Here is a 15,012-nt window from a genome sequence, read left to right on the forward strand (position 1 = left end):
CTTGTAGACAGCATATATACATGTCTTGTTTTTGTATCCATTCAGCCAGTCTATGTCTTTTGGTGGGAGCATTTAATCCATTTACATTTAAGGTAATTATCAATATGTATGTTCTAATTGCCATTTTATTAATTGTTTGGATTTGTTTTTGTAGGTCTTTTTTTTCCTTTGTTGTTCTCTTGTGATTTGATGACTATCTTTAGTGTTGTCTTTGGATTCCTTTTGTGTGTGTGTGTGTATCTATTATAGACTCTTCGTTTGTGGTTACCGTAAGGTTTTGATATAGCAGTCTGTATGTATGCATGATTGTTTTAAGTTGCTGATCTCTTAATTTCAAGTGCATTTTAAGTATGCTGCATTCGTGCTCTCCTCGTCTCACAATTACTGATTTTGGTATCATATTTGTGTGTGGATGATTTCCTGACTTTATCAGTGAACTTTCCCATTTCATACTTTTTTTCTAGTTGTGGCCTTGTCTTTTCCACTTAGAGAAGTTTCTTTAGCATCTGTTGTAAAGCTGGTTTGGTGGTGCTGAATTCTTTTAGTGTCTTCTTGTCTGTAAAGGTTTTAATTTCTCCATCAAATCTGAATGAGATCCTTGCTGGGTAGAGTAATCTTGGTTGTAGATTTTTCCCTCTCATCACCTTAAATATGCCTTGCCACTCCCTTCTGGCCTGCAGAGTTTCTGCTGAAGAATCAGCTGATAATCTTATGGGGGTTCCCTTGTATGTAATTTTTTGCTTTTCCCTTATTGCTTTTAATATTTTCTCTTTGCTCTGTGTCTCAGCATGTTCCTCCTTGGGTTAGTCCTGTATGGGACTCTCTGCGCTTCCTGGACTTGGGTGACTGTTGTCTGTCTGCTGGGTGGGGTTGTGTTCCCATCCTGTTGGTTGGTTGCCCTGAGGCATCCCAGTGCTGGAGCCTACAGGCTGTTTGGGGGACCAGGTCTTGGTGCCAAGGGCCCAAAATCTCTGCCTCCAGCCAGAGTTCACGTAGGTCCCTGCTATGTCCATCGCCAGCTTTTTTGACCCCAGAAAGAGCCACAGCTGCCCCCCACCTTTGCAGGAGGCTCTCCAAGACCAGCAGGTAGGTCTGGCCCAAGCTCCTATGGAGTTACTCCTTTTGCCCTGGGTCCCGTTGCATACAAGACCTTGTGTGTGTACTCCAACAGTGGAGTCTTCGTTTCCCCCAGGACTGTGGGGCTCCTGCACTCAAGCCCTGCTGGCCTTCAAAGACAAATACTCTGGGGACTCCACCTCCTCATGCCAGACCTCTAGGCTGGGGAGCCTGGCATGGGGTTCAGAGCTCTCTCTCTCTCTGGTGGGAGAACTTTTGTGATATAATCATTCTCCAGTTTGTGGGTCACCCACCTGGGTCATATGGGATTTGATTATATCATGAGTGCACCCCTCCTACCATCTCTTGGTTTCTTCTTATGTCTTTGGATTGTTTTTTTGGTAGATTCCAGTCTTTTTTATCAATGGTTGTTTAGCAGTTAGTTGTGCTTTTGGCATGCTTGTGAGAGGAAGTGAGCTCAACGTCCTTTTACGCTGCCATCTTGTCTCCAACCAACATCAGGTTCTTGCAGAATAAAATAATTTGTGTTTTAACCATAAAGTTTGAACATCTAATAGGCAGCTTCATATTACCTGTTTGAATCTTGGAACACAAATCTGACAATATAACCTCAAAGGAAAGTTGGAGATATATATATATATGGGAAGGAGCTCCTAAAGGGTGTCCATCCAGGAAGTCAAAGTTTCTGCAAAACTTTCTAACACCTGCAGGCAAAACCTCACAAAAGGGTTCCAATCCTTCCACACCAGCCTGTCCTGGCTGACCACCTCTGTCCCTGAATGGAATAATGAACCTTTTAATAAATGAATTTAGATAAATTCTGTATCTGGTGGTAGCTAAGAATTATGTCTTGAGTGACACCTAATGGTTGAGAAAGTTACTCCCCCAACCATTTTCCGAATTACCTGGGTGCCTGTTAAAAATGCAGAGAAATTCCTTGGCCCTATCCTACTGGAATCTCTGGGTCTGACCACTGAGGAATCTGTATTTTTCAAAACTGCCCCAGGTGATTCACATGTATCCTTGAGTTTGAGAACCACTGATTCAGGTGCTCCCAAGTCAGATATCCACACAGGGCTGGCACACCTGATGACACTGCAGGAAGTTAGAAGGGGCCAAGGCAAAGGGATGGGTTAGGCCTGAGCTTTGTAACCACCTTCCTGCACACTCAAAGAGGGAAGGGGTGGTGTAAAGAGGATGGGGAACACAGAACCCCCAGGGATAAGGTCAGCTGCCCTCCTGGCAGTGAGGGCGGGGGTGGCAGTGACTGGGACCTTGAGAGGAGTGGCCCCTGGCCGCCTTCTCTCATTCCCGATGTGGAGGGAGGTTGCAGGAGTGTGACAAGCATGTGCTGCACGGCTCTGACGCCTGCGCTTCCTGCCCCACAGACGATTCCAGCTCCTGGAGCTCTCCCGCTGCTGCCTCCCCAGGTCTGCCGGAAGTAGGCGTCTCCCTCGAGGACGTCCTCTCGCCATTCTCTCCATCACATCCAGCCCCACCATCCGACCCTAACAACCCGAGAAGCCCAGACCCAACTTGGGATATCAAAAGGGAACACGACGTTAGGAAACCAAAGGAGCTTTCAGCCGGCAGCCAGAAGAAGCAGCGCCTCGGGGAGCAGAACGAGCTCTCGGCAAGTCCGCAGAGGGCCGTGCAGCCGAGGCTCACGGAGGGGCCTGCTGGCCAGGGGCAGCCTGAGGCCAGCAGGCCCTCCTCAGAGGCCAGGGCACCCGGGCCCACAGCAGTGGACGCAGCGCGGGCCAGCAGCAAGGAGGGGCTGCATGCGGCAGTGGGCCCCGAGCTCAGCCGGCGCGAAGGCCCTGGAGTGGCACCTGCGTTCGTGGGCCCAGGCCGCGGCGGGGGTGTGCGGGAGGCCGAGGGCAGGGCAGGCACACGTGCGGGGCCCAGGCAGGGCACGCGGCCCCCGGGGGGAACCCCTGTGCGCAAGGCTGCTGTTGCGCCAGGGCCCTGGAAGGTGCCAGGCTCCGACAAGCTGCCGGGCATCCTCAAACCCGGTGCCTCGGCTGCAGGCAGATGAGCTCACTGCCCCGCCTCAATACCTGCAGGCCGTTCTTCTTAGGTTCCGTCTCATGGTGTTTTAATTTATTTTCACTGTCACATGCATAAATCCACGAGGCACCAAGGCTTGGGAGCACCGACATGAAGTCCCACGTGTCCAACAAGCATGGTCCATATGGCATCCACGGCAGACCTAAACTGATCCTAAAGCTCCCAGTTCCACTGAGGGGGCTTTGGCAGCTATGGAAGAACCAAAATAACATGAAGAACATCACAGAGAGTGCAGTGTAGCTTTAGTAAAACAAGAAAGAAAAAAAATTCCCCCACTGCATGAAGGATTTGGATGTCATCCAAACTTTATATCAAGAAACATATCAAGAAACTGGACAAGTTAAGAGCAATCACAAACTGGAATATCGCCTTAAAAATCAAACTGCACGGAGCAAGCTGAAATTGAGACAAGATTATATCTTTTAATCTGAAGAGTTGTAAATAAATTGTTCTGGACATATCTAGACAGGGGTTAAAAGGTTTCTTTGAAACATTCAGAACTGTTCACCCATGACATGTTTCCATGGCTCACTTGTGGCACCATCACCAGTTTTAGCAGCAATGTCCCCTGCATACTGCAGGATGAATTAGAAATCTAGTGAATTCATTGGTGTGATGCCATTTTTACTGCCATTTCTGTAATCACGTTTCTGTGCATTTTCAGTGGTAGGAAAAAAAAAAAGGTTTTAAAAATTGTATCCTAGGGAACAGTCTGCTGTAAGTCAAAATTTTGCAGTTTAGCTCATAGATCTTAATTGGTTTTCATCTAAAATAGCAATTTTATAACTAAAGGACCACAATTTGTTAAATTGAGATTGGCAACGCTGCAGTTTCTTTATGAGAAGGCCTTCCTGTTATCTCAGAGTTAGCAGCTTCTTTGACAGCAATGTTACATTTCACTCGTTTTGCTGTCTTTTTAAAAATCCTCTTTCCATTACTTCATTTTCACTTTGATAGCGCAGAGGCAAAGTATCTCTCCTATATTTCTCAGATTACAATGAATCTCTAATATTAAAAAATCATTAGTATGACCCATTTCTTTTCTTTAAAGAACATGGATCTTTTTAGCATGTCTTTCTTTCTGTTGTTTATCTTTCTTATTATTCTCCTTTTATTTCCATTTGGTTTTCTTTTTTGTCTAGATCTTTCCGTTTATCTTCCTTGTCCATGGTTGATACCCTAGGAGAATTCTGAGGACTGCCTTTCTTTTCTGCTGTTTTGATCTTTCTTTGTAAAATTTTACCTTCAGTTAATTATCCATGCATTCTTATTTGTAGCTGCACATATTAAAAGGCAAATGTTTCAGAGGGCAGTTTCTCTTTAATAGGACCTGAATGAATGAGGCATCATCCTTCCCCATATTCTGCCCTTGACAGGAGTTCAGATGCAAATAAGGCTTACCTCCCTGCAGCTGAAGTCAAAGAAGTAAAACAGGGAGATCAGGTCCCATCACCGGCAGTCACATGTAACAGCTTCCTTGGGTTGACTCTTTCCCTCTCTTTCTAATTGTAGTATCCTGAGCACCAGCTGTTTAATTTCCATCAGGCATAGGTGCAGTTTAGTTGTTTGTTTGACAAGAGGAGAGTATGGTTGAAAGCCTCAAGTGAAGGGTCCGGCAGCCTGTAAAAGCAATTTCCAAAAATGAAACCCAGTCCTCATGAACTGAAGCACAAACACGTGGAGCAGTCCACAGTACTTTTGGTTTAATCTCCGTTACTCTCTTTCTCCCCTGGACTACACATCCAGTACAGTTTGCCATGCATTTATGGAACCTGGCTTTGGACAATGCTTCTGTAGTGTAGCTGCACGTCCCGGTACTGTATCCCCTGGCCTTTATTCTCCATGTGTTACTAAAGGATAAAAGCACTGAGATTACGCTTTGCATAAACTCTCATTTGCACAGTTCACGGCTACTACTTGTGCAGTAATTGCTCTATGCAGCTGTAATCCATAGCCTGTGAGGAGAGCACAGCACCTAGACCCCATTCCAAATCATACGTCTCTGTAGCGTTAGCTGTGAATTTACCCTGTACAGCTGTATCTCTATAAATATAATTACATGTATTAATAGTCACAGAAAGACTGTAAGGGAGCAACTATTTTTATGAAACGCACCACTATGGATAAATTAACTTTTACAGAAATCTTGTTTACTGTATGATATTCTAAAACACTGTCAAATAAAATATATATCCAAAAATAGTTTCTTTTTCCAACTATATAGGCTGTGTGTTGTCGACTGGAAAAAAAAAAAAAAGGCACAGTGTGCGAGTTGTGAGTTAAGTTTTAGTTGGGGCAAGATGAGGACTATCGCCCAGGAGACAGCATTTCAGACAGCTCTGAGAAACTGCTCCAAAGAGGTAGGGGGAGAGGTATTACGTAAGATTTGAGCAAAGGGGGGGTACGTGCAGTCAGGCACACATTTTCACAGAGGCTTGCTGCTAGTCACGAGGAGCACATGTCCCCATTAATGATTTTAGTGCTTTTCTAGCTATGAGGAGATGCAAGATTTGGACTCATACAATATTTTCCTGAAAATATCTAACTATCTGAAGACCTGTTCTCCCACAGCACAGAGTGCTCATTCCTGATCTCCACCCTGGCCTCCATTCAGGGGGTGTTGAAGGTCAGTGACTACAGTGGCTAGTGACCTAATCCTTGTAGAGGCAGGTGGCGAGTGCCAGTTTTTAGTTGGCAGGGCCCCCTCATGGTCATAAATTCAACCATGGTTTGGGAGGCATTTCATGACCATTTTGTCCCATGGTGCTAGGAATGCTCATGCCTAAGTCAGGCGAGGATTTCATTGATAGGCCACTCAGTGTGCTATTACTGGACTAGGCCTTATTAACAGTAGTCAAAAGTCTCTGGACCACCTGTCTTAATGGTCTGTTACAGTCCAGGAAATAAAAATTGCCTCTTGTTGCTTCTTCCCATATCTAGAGTTACACTATTAAAATCATTGTTCTCATATAGAACTATATATGTGGTCAACTGCTTCAAGTCACCTAGTCATCATATTATCAGAGGTTCAGTCACACATTTGATAATGCAGGAAACAACAGTTTTGTAAAACAGGCAATATACAAATAACATAGCCAGCAGTATTAGTAAGGTCATAAGTAAGAATTTAAGTCGAGAGCTTCCATTAGTCATATCCCCAGGTTGTCTGACTTAGTTTGTTCTGTACCAATCCTTGCCTTTAAGGGAAATCATATACTGGCATTGTCCATAAGGTGCCCAGCCCAATTTCCTCGTGTTCCTAGTCTGGTTATCCTTAGTATGGTTTAATTGTACCCAACATAGGGAGCCTTTAAACTTAAATGACCATAGCCTAGTGTTAACCACATAAATCCATCCCACAATTTCGGGAGGTTATATTCTTTGGCTGAAATTTTGCCTGTTGCTCTGATTGAACTTGAGTAACTTTACAAGAAAATTCATACTTAAGGCCAGGGTCAGAGCAGGTGTTAATTGCCCAGGTGAGGGGACCCCACCTAGTAATATCAACAGTATCCTGGGGCCTCCCTGGTGGCGCAGTGGTTGAGAGTCCGCCTGCCGATGCAGGGGATACGGGTTCGTGCCCCGGTCTGGGAGGATCCCATATGCCGCGGAGCGGCTGGGCCCGTGAGCCATGGCCGCTGGGCCTGCGCATCCGGAGCCTGTGCTCCGCAACGGGAGAGGCCACAACAGTGAGAGGCCCGCATACCGCAAAAAAAAAAAAAAAAAACCAGTATCCTGAACAGAACTATAATTTCTTTCTTTTAGAATAAATTTCCTAAGAGCCAACCAATCAGAGCCTTGGACAGGAGAAATCCACCAAGGTAACCCAGAAGTATGAGACACAGGTCACAAACCCAACGACTGGATTGAATTTTAAAACAAGCATAGGATCATGCCCATGATAGAAAAACATTTGATTCTTATACAAAGGTCCAAGAAATCAAGAAAACACAATAAATGATCTTACGAGTCAGGTGCAGCTGACTACTTCCAATGTTGTCTTCTTCTCATCCTCGTATGAGTGTAGTTTCTCCTCTGTTTGAGTGTTGTTTTAAGGTGATTTTGACATCAGCAGCCCTCTCTATAGACCAGTCCAGTGCAGGGGCCCTTTCTATGTGAAAATATTAATCCAAGAGTCAGTTCCCTTCAGTCTTGCTGTGCATGAGCTAGTGCAGAGTACCTTATAAGGGTCTGTCCATCTAGGTTGGAGATGGCCCTTTAAAAGATGTCTTTTTCCAGTACACATAATGACCTGGTTACAGGTCTTGGGACATCTGCTCTTCATCCAAAGACATATGATATAAGCTTCAGAAACAGACTTAAGAGTGTCCTATTAATGACTCAGTTAAATTTAATATAACAGCAAGGAACTATCTGAGAAGTCAGTCTTAGGCAGTAAATGCAGAACTCAACAAAACTAGAATTTAATATTCACTGAAACATAACTTTTTCTAAAATTACCCTTATTTCTACCAAATATAGCCAAATTAAGACCAATTTGTAAAGTAAGTCTAGTCTCCATAAACTTGGCCTGATGATTTATATAAATGTAATTGATCATATAGGCTTTTCTTTTTTTAAAAAAATGGCTTTGCTAGAACTTTTATAAGGAGTCTCAGATCGAACTTTTAAAAGGCCTCTCAGGGCTAGGAAAGTCACAGACATTGTCTTACAGATTTAGGTGAATTCCTCCTTTTTCACGGTCCCCCAAATACCTTGAGATTCCTGCACCTGTTAGGAGGTGTCCTTCCTAATTTATCTGATAAAGCTACTGGGAACCTATGTGTTTCCAATCTCTGGAGGGATCAGATAGAGAGGCAAGATAAATGTTTCAATTCTGCTTACAAAGGTATAATTTACCAAATTGCTATAAATCATAATTAGCTTGAGGAGAAGGGTTTCCTTATATCTGGAAAACACAGATTAAAACCAATTATTTCTCAGACAGAAACCATAAAAATTATAGCCATAGTCACCAGTTCACTCAGTCCTACTGTTAACAGTTTTATGAAGCCATCAGGTTTCCCATTAGAATTCTTGAACTTCTTACCCAGTTCAGTGTTATGGTCTGAAAGTCAGAAACCTGTATTTGTCAGAAAGTCCTTTCTGGAAATCTTCTTGAAGAGGAAGCATTTTTGTAAAAGCATCAGAGTGAAACCATAACTGTCTATAATGACAAAAGATTTAAGGCACCTTTAAAATCTGATTATAATGCAATTGACAAAGAAACTTGGTTACTGCTGTGACATACAACACTTTAATAACTAGAATTATGACTGATAATTTTACCAGGAGATACCAGATTTTCAAGAATTCCATATAATTTCTAGAACACCTATATTAATAACATTTTCCCATTAATATAACCTAAGAAGACTTATTACTCATTTGACAATACTTCCCGTGTAATTTAACCTGCCAAATGGACCTAATTAGTTTGATATCTCTCTTTGGGATGTTTCAGGGACCCTTTGAAGCATTCCAAAGTTAGCTAGAGGTTAAAGGAACTTCATTAGGATTTGATTTGGGAAGTTTTGTAAAAAAAAAAAAAAAAAAAATCAAAAAGCTTTAAAACACTTGTCAGATAGGATCATAGGTCACTGTGGAACAATATTCACTTAACCAAAGTGGCAGTAAAAGATTTCAAAGGTAAATACAGATCAGATCACTTAAAAGGTAAAGAAACTTAAAATCTGTTATCAAAGGCAGCTCAACATTTTAAGAAAACTTTTCTCCTAACAGAGATAAAAACCAAATTCAAGTTTTGCACCAGCTTACTTTTAAAATTCATTTACTCCACTAAATTTATTCTAGACTTAGCCAATCCTGACCATGCACAAGACTTTTTTGTCGGCAGTGCTAATTTGAAGGAAATAATTACTGGAAGTTGACTTGAGTTTTAAAAACTGCAGTTCTCACAGATTTTTAAAGGATAAGTTTAATGCCCCAAACAGGACTTCTTTGAAACTTGACTTTAAATAAAGTGAAATTGCCAGGGCAAAATCTGTTAACTTTTTTCACCCAAGTAAACTGAGAGTTTTCTTGTATACAATCTAGTTGCTATTTGCCTGTCAGCTGACTACATCATTTATGAATTGGCAGTATGTTTCTGTTGCTTGCTACACTGATTGATACTGAGCCTTTTTTTCAAAAAGGATTTAAGGTATCAATTACCAGTAAATTCCATCACATTTTTTCCTTTTAATTCTGAAATTTTTTCATGCAAAATCCCAAGTTTATGCAGAAGCCAACATTTAGTGAAAAGCAGTGTAAAGGTCCGAAATAATGGCCAAGAAAACCGTTTGCAACATATTACAATACCTACACTAGGGAGAAGAGAGAGTTCTATGAACAATAGGATGATGACAACCCTGCCATCAAGGAGATTACAACCCAAAGAAACAGTTCTCAACCCTAGTCCTGTCAAGACTTCCCACTGATGTCAACAGGAGACCTAAAATTCCCAAGCTGTTTTTTACTCCAATATAATTTTTTAAAAATTAAATCTCCAAAAGAAATAAATTAAATCTATGTATCACTCTTAGAAAAGGGAAGAGGCTGATACAAAGTGTGAAATCAAGCACAAAAGTTGAGATATTTACAATAAATATATGTCGTTCTTTATGAACTAATCCGAGAATGGCCAAGTGCAAGCTGAAAAAGCAAAAGACACATAAAACAATGTAGTTAAAAAAATGAGGTATAAATATTAATTTTGCACATCTGATTACTATTCTAAAAGAAAATAAAAGTCATCAGGGCATCAAAACGACCACAAGTCAGAGACCAAAGAGACTAGGGTAGGGGCCGAGCAGCACTAGGGCCAGGCAGGTGAGGAGCCTGGCCTGGAAGGACAAGCGTCTTACCATGCATGACTCACATGTTTCCAAGGTCAGGCCGGAAAATAAAAAGTGAAGAGAGCCAGGTGGAGACTGGGCGGAGCAACAAGCACATCCCTCCTCTGAAGCTGTCATTTTGTCAAGTCCAAGTCCACTATGGAACTTTCAGTTTCCCAAGTGAGGAAAAAAAACAACAAGAAAAAAAAAAAGAAATCAGCTTTTTATATGAAATTTTATGTTTTTTTTAAAAAAGTCTGACCAGTTTAATTCACATTTTTAAGAAACACTGAACAGGAAGACAAGACACTTCCACAGCAAGCCATCTGCAGACAGAGTCTGGCCCACAGCCCACCAATTTGCAGCCTCTGTCTTGGAACAACAGCCAGGCTTTCAGCAGAGAATCCCTCGCTTTCATCACGATCTGATTCACCTTCCAAGCAGTGGATCATACACACCCCCAGAAACTGTGAAGTGTGTGGCTCCTGAGGTCTGTACATGCCTAGAAGAGCTTCAAATGTGTACTCCAAGCGTCAGGCACTCGACCAGAAACCTGATTGATGTTCCTGCAGTAGAGGTGGGTTTGCTGTGAAGCTGAAGAAACTGAAGCTTGCATAAGCCCTAAAGCTTACTTGAAATTTTACATTTTCTTTCATATTGAGTCTCCCCCCAAGCTTGGGGGTCCCCAAAGATGAATCTGCCCCTGCCCTACTGATACTATTTTTTAGGCCAAACTCAGCAAAATCGAGTGACCTAATTGCTGAAGAATTTGGATTTCATAGAGATTTCTTTTTCAGCTAACCATAGTGCCAGACACGATGCCTATAAAATCACCAGAGTGCTTTCCAAGTCTTAAACTAGTAAGAGCACTATGTCTAATGACAGTGCGTGATTCTGCATCATGTCTAGTTTATTTAGGGCACCAATTAAATGTGTAGAGATGATTATGATTATTGATGGTAATAGCAGCTGCAGTCTGTAAACATGTGGGTATAAACAATGGAGCAACAACCTAGAATTATACTGACCTCTTCCTGGGCATTTGGCGGCATGTCACCCAGGCAGCCCAGTGATCAGGCACTCCAGAAAAGTTGAAGTCTGTCCCACGACCCTGGGGAGGGTAACTGGCAACCACAAATGAGAGCCGTATCTGTTCTAAAAGGTTCTGAGAGTTTTATGTGATCTTTTCTTCCGATGAAACTGCCTCTTGGAGAGTGATTTCACCTGGAAGAACCTGGGAATCTTGTGAAGCAACAAAGTGACCTTGTGTCATTGAGTGGAAGGTAAATTTTCTAAAACCCTAACAAGGTGTATCCATGTGAAAGGAAATGCAACCTCCGCTATGATTTCTTCCTAGGTCAACTGCCTTCACACTGAGGAACACACCTTCCTGGGGCACAGAGTCTTTCTAGGAGACACACAGGCACGGATGGCTTAAATGGAATCTATTTCCAGAACTTCAACTTCCATCTTTATGCATTTCAAACCTGTGGACTGCCAATTGCCCATTCCCAGTTGCCCTACACAAGGACCCTTCGCATTATGGAAGAAAGGCGGACCTATCACCTAACCTAAATTTTACTCTGGTTCATCAACCTGAAGTGTAAAACCTCTCGGGCATTAAACAAAGTGACAACTGGAGAATGCTGCCCTCCTGAGGGACAATTCAGGAGAGCAAACTAGAGAGCATCAGTAAGAACTGATGTAGGCAATGCCTTCCTTCAATCCAAGAGCCCTGGTAGGGTTCCTATCTATCTAAGAATTAGCACCCACGTTTACCTGAATTTTAAAATAAAGTCAGACTTTTTCTGATTGAATGTGTGGTTTGGCTATTTGTCTGGCTTGACCACAAAGACTGGCTTTGCCAGTTAGATTATATGGCAGTTATTTTCCATTAAGTTGAATGAGTTAAATCTACAACTATAAGGTTTAAATAAAATATACTTAAAGCATATATAAAAGAGAAAATACATCCTTTGCAATATTTAAATTTGTGATAAGAATGTGGATGTCAACTTAAAAATGAAATCAGACCTAGAGTTTTATAAGATTATTTTAGGGGCTACGTGAACCAAAAGGAGCAGTCACTCAGGCAAACCTACTTATCTCAGCTTAATAAACATTTTTAAACAGTGTCGAGTACCTACTATCTATAAAACATTACAGGTGAACAGAACACCGCCCCTGTTCTCAAGTTAGGAGATCAAGATGGAAAGCAGCAAGCATGACGTGGTGATGCTGGACTCTGTAGGATGCAGAAATGGTTGGAGGCAGTTAGAAGTCATCCTGGATAAGGGGCATTTCAGTTGGGTTTTGAAGGATGGGTAGAATTTCAAGAGGTAGAGGAGGTGTAAGGGATAGAACAGCATGAGGGAAGTCAGAGTTAAGAAACTTGGAAGTAGGTTAGAGAAACAGTGAATTGTTTATTTTGACTGATACTGTGACAGACAGAGAGAGAGAGAGAGAGAGAGAGAGAGAGAGAGAGAGAGAGAGAGAGAGAATAGGATAAACACAGGTAGGGTCAAGCAGATCACAAATGCTGTTAGGGAGCAGTTGAGAGTCATTAGAGGTTTCTGAGCAAAGAAAAGATGAACTCAGCCCTGGGCTCTGGGAGGAAGCCCTGGCAGTCCTGTCCAGGTACAGTGGAGGTGGGAGACACTCTGGCAGGTACTGACATCCTCCAGGCGAGAGAGAAGGAGACGTGAGCACCTGTCACGGTGCCAAGAACTAGTCAGGGACTCTGACTTGAGCACAGGGTAAATATGTGACACATATACATTTTTAAATTGCTGTTCCTATTAACGGAGGGATATATAAACATCTGCAGTGGTTGCTCTGGAATTCTCACTCAACAGATATTTATCAGGTGTCAGCCATGTGCCAGGCAGTGTGCAGAGGGCTGAGACTATAATCTTAAACTAGACAGGCACTACCCACCCCACAGAGACCGCACACCTTCCCCAGTTTGCCTAGGATGGTCCTGGCTTTAAAACTGTGAGTGGGCATCCCAACAAACCCCTCAGTCCCGGGCAAACCGGGATGGTTCAGACGGGCCAAGCTGGCAAATCTGAGGCCCGACAGCAGCCGGTCACCTGAGGGCAGAGGATTTTGAGAGCTTGCCTGCAGGAGGCTGGAGAGCTGCGGGGTCAAAATCTCACAGAGCCTAACCAGCCTTGGCCAGGACTTGGGCCTCCATGCCACAGTCAGCAGGAGGCCACGGGTGGGTGTTCATTGGGCAGGACGACCTGATGTGATGTGGGCTCCCATACAGAACACGGGGCTAGAGGGGAGACCACCTTTGTGCTCCCTACTCCCTGCCTCTCTCCTTTCTTCTCCATCCTCTGCTGGAGGCTGCAGCCCTCACAGGCTGCCGACACTGAGCTCGGCCTCTCCCAGCTCCTGTCTCAGGCAGCCACCAGCCTTTCCGGGAGGACTCAGGAAGCCCTGCTGGTGTGTTTCAACTCTTCGAAGAGCTTTCCTGGGCAGGTATCTCATCAGTAAACAGGCTCACAACTCTTACAGATTCTCTGCTCTTTTCTCCATCATCAAGATGTGGATTGAAGATTCATCTTGTGTTCCTACAATTAACCCACATGGTGCCTGATATATAATAGGCACTCAGTGAAATACTTGCTGAAGGTTGGGTAATTTTTTTAAAAACCGGCCTTATGTCTAAATCCAATACAGTTTCCCTTGAATAAAAATGGCTTTCAACATGGTAAGTGGCCCTGACTAGTCAGAGTAGACAGTTCGCAATTTTTCTCAAGTTTGCTGCTATTTTTACAAAATTCTGAAAGAAGGGCTTGATGTTTTTCTTTGAACACCACTTGGAATGAAGGCTAGCTTCTGCAGCTCAACCAGGTGCTTTATCCAAAATAAACCCAGTAACTATTTCCCCTTGACTTTCTCCTGTTCTTGCTCAGGCCCAGCTCTGTCCCAAAGCCAGCAGGCCTTGAGAAGACCCAGCTCTGGCTCTTATTTCATGAAGGTAAGGTCAGGACCAGAGAGCAACAGAGACAGGGCAAGCCTTCTTGTTCCAGCCTTCCTTGCTCAGAACCCAGGGAGAGACTTTCCACTGGCATCCTTAGCTGAGTTCTAGCACACCGGGTCCAGCTGGTCAGGGTCCCTCAGATGAACTTGGCCTCTCCACTGTAAATGTTTGCTGGAAGCAGGCAAAAGGCCCCTGCGGGTTTTGGCCTTGGACTTGTCCAGACTCCTCTGCCTCTCTGCTCCAACCGCAACTCTTCCCAATACCACACACACACACACACACACAAAGACACCTGTATCCCATCTGACTCCCTGCCCAGGCTCCTGTCACTCGTGTCAAGCAGCCTTTGAGTGACCGCACTTTGGGCTCAACTCCTCCAGCCAACCTCAGCCCTGCAGCCTGTACCAGGGCCCTGATACTCACCCGCTGGCCCCTTGCTTAAGGGGCTCCACCTGAACTCCTTACATTGACCTCTCAGGATCAAAGACCCTCGTGGTCTGCTCTCCACTAACCTTCCTGCCAGATGAAGCAGATCATTCACAACCCGTCCCCAAACATATTTTCACTCTCTGTTTTTAATCAAAGTCAACAAATACAAAACTCAGATTTTTTTTTTTCTTAACCATTGCTATTATCAAGGAGCTAATGGTGTAAGGACTTGGTAGGTCTTAAAATATAGTTAGGTATAGATATCTTAAAAAACGAAGGAGTTATCTGGAACAGGCACCCACATTCAAGGGGTGGGGCAGCCAGCAGTGATTTTGTCCTAAATTATTCTGCCAAGACACTTTCAAACAGAAGCAGTGAATCGTCTGAACCACTCCCAGAAGACTGGCTGCTGCAACAAATAAATCCACTCCCACCTCCAAAGGCTTCTCACTCAGGTAACAGACCAGGAGTTGCTGGTTGAAGAAGGAGAGTTTCCTTATTTAGTGATTCAGAGACACGTTCCTTTCATTCTACGGCTCCGCCATCCCCCAGAGCCTTGCTTGCTTCTGAAAGAGGGTCTGAGCACAAACGGCACCGCTATCCCCTGGG

At 43.6% G+C, this 15,012-nt stretch overlaps 1 protein-coding gene and 1 long non-coding RNA gene across 3 annotated transcripts in view; one reads left to right on the forward strand and one right to left on the reverse strand.

The window, feature by feature from the left end:
• MAGI2 (membrane associated guanylate kinase, WW and PDZ domain containing 2) overlaps positions 1–3,115 on the forward strand; it is a gene marked incomplete at its 3' end in the record, with an annotated part of 1,305,599 nt that extends 1,302,484 nt beyond the window's left edge. Inside the window, exon 22 of one of the 2 annotated variants that reach the window (XM_082632410.1) lies at positions 2,466–3,115. In XM_082632410.1, the coding sequence (XP_082488536.1) occupies positions 2,466–3,115 (650 nt within the window). The remainder of the gene's footprint in view (positions 1–2,465) is intronic. The other variant, XM_082632411.1, reaches the window with a different exon arrangement.
• Positions 3,116–4,713: 1,598 nt separating this feature from the next.
• Positions 4,714–15,012, reverse strand: part of LOC309810418 — a 45,471-nt gene continuing 35,172 nt past the window's right edge. Inside the window, exons 5-8 of the long non-coding RNA XR_014294977.1 lie at positions 10,028–10,148; positions 8,198–8,314; positions 7,115–7,258; positions 4,714–4,767 (exon numbers count right to left, since the gene is read on the reverse strand). This is a non-coding gene — a long non-coding RNA (uncharacterized lncRNA). The remainder of the gene's footprint in view (positions 4,768–7,114; positions 7,259–8,197; positions 8,315–10,027; positions 10,149–15,012) is intronic.

The sequence above is a fragment of the Mesoplodon mirus genome, assembly GCF_964341445.2.
Source record: "Mesoplodon mirus genome assembly, chromosome: 9".
Lineage (NCBI taxonomy): Eukaryota > Metazoa > Chordata > Mammalia > Artiodactyla > Ziphiidae > Mesoplodon > Mesoplodon mirus.